At 47.4% G+C, this 6,818-nt stretch overlaps 2 protein-coding genes across 2 annotated transcripts in view; both read right to left on the reverse strand.

Moving 5' to 3' along the window:
- The window catches only part of LOC109376523 (dynein heavy chain domain-containing protein 1-like), a gene marked incomplete at its 5' end in the record, with an annotated part of 76,243 nt that overhangs the window by 15,172 nt on the left and 54,253 nt on the right, over positions 1 to 6,818 (reverse strand). Inside the window, 5 exon segments of the mRNA XM_019632457.1 lie at positions 3,147 to 3,618; positions 3,834 to 4,265; positions 4,397 to 4,579; positions 4,827 to 4,994; positions 4,996 to 5,075. Coding sequence (XP_019488002.1) covers positions 3,147 to 3,618; positions 3,834 to 4,265; positions 4,397 to 4,579; positions 4,827 to 4,994; positions 4,996 to 5,075 — 1,335 coding nt within the window.
- LOC109376528 (dynein heavy chain domain-containing protein 1-like) lies at positions 26 to 1,838 on the reverse strand. Its single transcript, XM_019632477.1, has 2 exons — positions 1,658 to 1,838; positions 26 to 1,582 (listed from the first exon to the last, which is right to left on the reverse strand). The coding sequence occupies exons 1-2, from the start codon at positions 1,807 to 1,809 to the stop codon at positions 1,462 to 1,464; spliced, it is 273 nt and encodes a 90-aa protein (XP_019488022.1). The 5' UTR covers positions 1,810 to 1,838; the 3' UTR covers positions 26 to 1,461.

The raw sequence follows: 6,818 nt of genomic DNA on the forward strand, positions 1-6,818 counted from the left end.
CTTATGTTGTACTCCGATATAACTGACGTAGGGATCAAAGAATAATAGCACCCCTAAACCAGATCAACAATTCCTGGTATTAATCATCTTGGGAAAAGGTAGGGCCCAAGACAAAAAACTGCAATACGGAAAACATGGGAGAGAGGACTGCTGACCCCCCATGAACTTCTCTCTTTCTTTGCATCTCAACTGAGTCTTGAGGTTTGATCTAAGCTAGTGATCCTTGGTGGCGGGTGATAGGAGGCACCAGCCCCACGAGAACTTCAGGGAACACCATCCATATGGGACACAATGAAAACCACGTATGTAGACATAATGTAAGCCATGCGCCTAGAGTTGTGCCGCACTGGGAGATAGCCCTGAGGGTACCCATCAAAAAAGGCAGGTGAGGCATTAGGGGCTGTAAGGCCTGCAAGCCCAAGAGAAAGTAAGTCAGATTGTCTGCCTGGGAGCTGATCACTGCTTCACTTCTCTGTAGTTATACCCTATCCTGCATCAAAATCTTGTGTAGTAGAAACTTTAAAAAATGCTATTTCAGAATTATTCTTATTAAAAACAAAACAAAAAACCTCTTTATTTTGGGAAAACATTTTTAACTTAGAGTATCTGGCTATAGAAGGTGTGATGACTCCACTTGCACCAGTTTTAGCTAGATATGAGAGATTCGTTTATTCAAAAAGAAAATTGCTCTAAGAAAGCAACAGGATTTTAGGGTTTGGACTGGAAAAAAATATCTTATTATATGAGAATTATACTTGGGGAGCTCTAAAAGAAAAGTGGGGTGGCTGAATAACATTGTGGGGCAGGTATTGGGGTGATGGGAGTAGAGAAAAGTTGGTCACTGGGAAATGCCCTGTAGAGGAGGGTGACTGATGTAATTCAGGACATTGAGGTCTAGTATGCTATTTAAATCTATTTCTGGTTCTGTTCTAGAATATAAATTGCCCCTACTGCCATCACCCATCCACATTTCCCTACTCTAAACAGTAGCCTTGTATATTTGGCACTTTGTGGAAGGAAGAGGTAGAGGGACAAAGTGGTATGGGAAAAGAGGATAGCTACTAGAGGCACGCCAACTAGCAGTGATAGAGAATTCAGGAGAAAAGAGGTTAAGAGAGAGAGGCGACCATGAGAATGTAATCCCGGCCCCATCACTGGGATCATCAATCTGTAAATGATGGGGATTTACAGAGATCTTGGGGAGCATACTGAACTTCACACAGTCAAGGTACTAGGGGCGACCAGAAGCAGACACTTGGGTTTCACATGTTTAGAACCATCAACCAGGTCTCAGCTGTGATGGGCAGACTTTGAGCCTAAGCTCTAAAGGAGGAGGCAGCAGGGGTTAGAAAGATCCCATGGGGAAAGGGGGACTCTTTGGAGACAAGAACTAAGGTTTAATCTGGTTGGTTCCTACAAAGTCGCCTTTGGGGTTCCTGCTTTGACCCTACCGTTCATGCCTCATAATCTCCCCCTTACCCTGCGGGAGTGTTTCAGCTGCTGTTCCAAGTTGAAGATCAGGTTGGTGTGAGCACTGTGCCGCTCAATCAGCATTGTCATATTCCCCAGGGCATTGTGGACCCTGGAGATACAATGTGCCAGTAAGTGGACTGGAGGGAGCAGAAGGAGGCGCAGTGCAGGGAACGGGGCCACTCACCGCTGGGCCTTGCTCTTCATCTGCAGGATCATCTGCTGCTGCAGCAGCACGAAGGTGTCCAGGAAGTCTAGGAAGGTCTTGGGGGTGACGAGTGGCAATTCAGGGCACAGGTGTCCATGGTAGCTGGCAGCCGAAAGGTGGATGAGAGCCATGGCTTTGGCCACACTGGGAATTGAGGCCTGGAGGTCTGGGNGGGACTCTTGCCCAACTTTCCTTTCACAGACAGCCCTGGGAACAGTGGGCAAAAAACATACTATTTATCAGAACCCAGGGTAGCTGAACAACAGATTGTCCCTGAACTCCAGAGCCAGTGAAATAATGCTAATCATTTGCCTTACTATCTCTGTCTGGCATTAGACGGTACATGCTAGAGACTAATACACCGTATGTGTGTTTCTTACCCTTTCCCAGTTTCTAAGCAGGAATTGTAGTTATCTGGGGTTGATTTTGCTTCACTTTGCATATCAGGTATGTCAATGTGGTGTGATGGCGTATGCACTGTCATAGGTTACAGAAGCATGAAGACCCTCATCCAGATCTGATCAAGAGCAATGAGCACCATTCAGAGTTCCCGGACTCAGAATCAAACGCAGCAGCTAGAAGTTTCTTCAGGGTGTCTCTTATTAGAGAGGGAGTGGGTTAATGTATAGTTGCACATGGGATAATTCTGTAATAGGCGTTTTTGTAATGGTGTGTGGGTGCGATGGAAAGTAGTGCTGGGTAGCCAAGGGATGGGCTGTAATAATGGTAGCGACACTATATTAGTAGTAATAATGACTAACATTTTGGAGAACTTATTACGTATTAGGCATTGTGTGAACCCATTTTACATGAATTACCATACTTAATACTCACAATACTTTATGAGGTGCGTATAATTAAGACCCTTATTTTACCAGCAAATAAACTTAGGTTTAGAGAGATTAGGTGCCCTGCCTTAGGTCAATAGCTCGCAAAGGACAGATGTTTGACCCAGATAGCCTGATGACAGAGCCTATGTTACAGATGCCTTTATTATACACCTTCCATTGGAGATGTCTGTTATTTTCACCAGTGCAACCCTTAGCCCCTTCTTCTGGGGAATAAACACCCTCGTTTCCTTTCCCTAGGAAATGCTCCTTCCGACACTCACACAGATGGGTCCCTGATCCAAGCAGAGCCAACACAAGTATTTCCCCAGAATTCCTGAACATAGGACAAATTTGGTAGTAAAGCTCTGAGTTGTAGGACAAGTTTCCAGTAGTGCTGACCAGACCAAGGAAGTGGAAGATCATGGACTGGTCAGCCATGTAGATTCAGAATCATTGTAACACGGGCCAAAAAATGTAAATGTGACCTAATTTATAAATAGCTTGTAGGCTGGTGAAATCTGGGATGCCTGGTCACAAAAATTTGGTGTCTTCATTATAAAAGGGAAGATCACATGTGGCTAGAGTGTTGGGCACTTCAGACACCTGAGAAGCATTGTGATTATTATCCCTGGCTTTACCTCTGTCCATGGTGGGACCTGGGGCCGAGCATCTAGTCTCTTCCAGAGGCAGTGGGTTCAGCCAGATGAGGGCCTGGTTGCTGGGGTCAAGGAGCAGAGGCCAACGGCAACTGAAGTAGTGGGTGCGACTTCGCAGAAGCAGGCCTGCCAGGCGGGCTGACTTTGCCTGGGGCTTCAGGTCTCGGTCCCACTGGAACTGTTCGGATTCAGAGCTCAGCAAGGACAGAAGGCTGAAGGGAGAGCATGTGGCAAGCAGGGGTTTCTTTGGTGGCACGGTGACAGATTTCTGATTCTGCTTCAGTGCCTGTGCCACATCATCCGGGCCCAGGGTCTCCTGAAAGCCCCTACACAGAGCCAGCCACTTGTCCAGTAGCTCCTGGCGCCGCAGTGGCGGGAAGGGACCCAGGTAGACAATGGCAGCTGAACACAGGAGGGCATCTCCAAACACAGTCATGCAGTGCCCCTTTAACTTCTGGTGTGGAAGGAAAGACCAGAGGGTGTATTGGCCAGTGAGGAGGGTATAGGCAGAGAGTCTGGCAGAGAGGGAGCAAGGCAGGTGTGGAGGAAAGCATGGCAAGGAGGGCAGAGTGGGACAGAGGGAGGCAGTGGGGGCACAGGGAGGAGCAGAGGCGTGCAGGCAGTGGTGCAAAATGAACTTTTGGGGTAAATCTGGGAGGGGCTGATTACCTGGAGCTCTGTAGTCCAGGAATGCATGGGCGTGAGCAGTGCAGCTTTTATGGGCCACTTGTGATACTGGCCACACTGAGCCAAACTGAGATTCTCTACCAGATGGTTATGGGAAGCCTGGGCATCTTCCAGCTTCTTGGTCAGGGCCAAATTGTGCTCTAGGATCTCCTGAGCCTGGAACTGGTAGTGGGCCAGGCGCGCCTGCTCCCGAGCCAGTGTCGCCTCTACCTGCCGCAGTAGCAGAGCCGTGGGCAGCTCTCGGTGTTGTGCCAGCCTGTAGTGCAGAACGGCCCAGAGCCAGGCTGCCAGGTTTGCTGCAGGTATGCTTACTGCCCGCAAGGCTGCATCGCTCATACCTAGAGCCTTCAGAGCCAGGTTTAACTTTATCACCTCTGAGTCCGTCATCTTCTCCTTGGGGAAGAACACCAGCTCCTGGGAGAGTGTGTGTTAAAGGGGGCGGGGGAAGACACAGATGCTCGGAACCTTGTCCCAGCAGCCTCATCCTGCCGAGTTGCCCCTTTATGCCTCCGCTCTCCTCACTCATTGTGCCCCACCTTTCCTACCTGATAAAAGTCCTCAGTGCATAACAGCTGCTTGGCACTGGCCCAGCCTCTTTCACGGTGGAACAGGTCACATAGCGCATCAGTCACCTGGACCACAGGTTCTGGTGGTGCGCGGTAGCTCCGAATCTCCTCAAAGTCGGCCACCTGCAGCTGGCTCAGGGGCCCCAGAAAGGCCTTGCCCATCTGAATGAGGAGAGATGAACTCTGGAAGTGAGCTCCTGAAATGTCTTCTTCAAGGTATTGCCAAGAGGAATCATCTCCTCCTAGGAGTCCCCATGAAGAGACCATTTCTCAAGCCATCCTATTACCTTTGTCCCCTCCCCCACGAGACTCCATGACAAATCACCCTCTCCTCTCCTCTGCCATCCTATGAGGGGCTGTCCCCTCCCAAGAGAGAGGCAGTGCAGGGCAGGTGACAGGAAGAGCCCACCTGCTCCAGGAAAGCCTCATGCTGAGCCCGCAGGGCATCCGATTGGATGGTCAGGCTCTCAGTGAGGTTCTCCTGCTGCCGACACTCTGCCAGCTGCTGCTTGTATAGGAGCTTGCCTTGCTCTAGCTGCTGCTGAAATGTGCGGAGGTTCTGTGAACAGAGACCCAGGCTGCATCTCCAGATCCTGGACCAGGTGAGAATGCCCCCAAGGGAAGACCCCATGGGCTTGGGACTCCAGCATACTCCTCACTTGATAGTCAGGGTGACCAAGTTGAACTCCAAATAGGCCACAGATATAGACTGAGCTCTGGAATTGTCACTTCTTAGCCTGTGAGTTCTACATCTAGAGATGCAGCCCTGAGTTGGTGGTTGCTTCTCCTGACCTGCCATATAATCTGAATCCAAAGCGTAAGTGCTTGACCATTACGCTACACTCTCTTCCTTGACCCATTAGTGGCATTTGTCACCAAAGATTGCTTGCTCCCTTCCTCTCGAAACATTTTCTTCCGTTGACTTTCATGATACCATGTTCTCCTTTGGCTTTCTCCAACTTCTGTGGCTGCTCTTTCTCAGTCTCTTCCTGTCATCCCTTAAATACTCCTCAGCCATGTTTCTCAGGGCCCTCTTCTCTGCTCAGCCCACACTTCTATGCGCCTTCCCTAATCTCATGGCTCTGATTACCATTGTGTTTTAACAATTCCCAACTTTCTATCTCTAGCCAGATTCTCTCCCAAGCCCCACACACGTACCCATCTGCTTAGTGGAAATCTCTTTCGTGTCCCACAGGCCCCTCAGGCTCCACATGTCCAAAAATGAATCTTTGTCCATGCCTCCTCAGATCTCTTGCAATCTTACTCATCTCTTTCATGTGTTCTTTTTCTTAGAACTATGGCAAAATACACCCAAGTTTCCCAAGGGAGAAACCTGGTTGTTACCTTTACTCCATCTCTTCTATTTCTCCCAAACCCAACCTGTCTTAAAGGCCTTTCAATTCTACCTCCTCAAAGTCTCTCACGCCTATTCCTATCCCCAGTACACATCATGTAAGCCCATGCTCTCACTCCTGACCTACACGGCTTCCTAACTGGTATCGCAGCTTCCACTCGAACTCCCTCCTCTAATCCATTTTCCATGCTGCAGCCTGATTGGTTTTCTGAAAACCAAATCTCATCATCATCATGTTTCTCACCACACTTGCCACTCTTTCATTTTGTTTACAATGACCAGGAGGCCTCTCCTCATCTCTTTTTATTCTCCCAGTACTCTACTCTCCAGCCATTCCTGACTTTTAGTTCCTCCAATGTGACACACATTCTTTTGCCTCTGGGCCTTTGCACATGCTCTTACTTCATTCAGCCTGTGACATTCTTTCTCCCCACCTTTATTTACGCACAATCTTACCTAACCTTTAGGTATCAATTTTGGTGTACTTCATTTGTTTACATATTTAAAGAATGTTTTTGAGTGTCTACCATGCTTTCCATATGGCTCTGTGCTACATACTGTGTCTCTAGAAAGTCTTTCTTGATAATTCAGAGTACCCTAGACTTTCTTTGTCATAACATACTGTTTTGTAATTGACTGGATTAGTTTATATCTTCCAGTAAACTAGAAACAATAAAGGCAAGGACAGTGCCTTATCTTTCTTATTAGCAGGCACTCCAGCCTAATATTAATAGTAGCTAACATTTATTAAGTTCTTACTATATGCCAGCATTTTAAAATGCCTTCATGTAAGATTTCACTTAATTCTCATCCTAATCTCTCTGGATTTCAGTTTTCTCACCTGTAAAATAGGAAAAGGTACAGCTATTTCAGAAAGCTGTGGCAAGGATTCTATCTATCTATATCTATCTATCTATCTATCTATCTATCTATCTATCTATCTATCTGGTTATAAACATAGATGTAAATATTAATTAGTGCCTGGACCAAAGAATGTAGAGTTCAATTAATTTTTGTTGAGTACAGTAATGAATAAATGAACAAAAT

This window comes from Hipposideros armiger, unplaced genomic scaffold (genome assembly GCF_001890085.2).
Source record: "Hipposideros armiger isolate ML-2016 unplaced genomic scaffold, ASM189008v1 scaffold_1146, whole genome shotgun sequence".
Lineage (NCBI taxonomy): Eukaryota > Metazoa > Chordata > Mammalia > Chiroptera > Hipposideridae > Hipposideros > Hipposideros armiger.

Bases quoted from the DNA above. Each gene is read 5' to 3' on its own strand.
- LOC109376528 (XM_019632477.1), bottom strand. From the start codon at position 1,809: ATGGCTCTCATCCACCTTTCGGCTGCCAGCTACCATGGACACCTGTGC. The intron at 1,583-1,657 runs GTGAGTGGCCCC...TTGTATCTCCAG, and splicing joins ATGAAGAGCAAGGCCCAGCG to GGTCCACAATGCCCTGGGGA.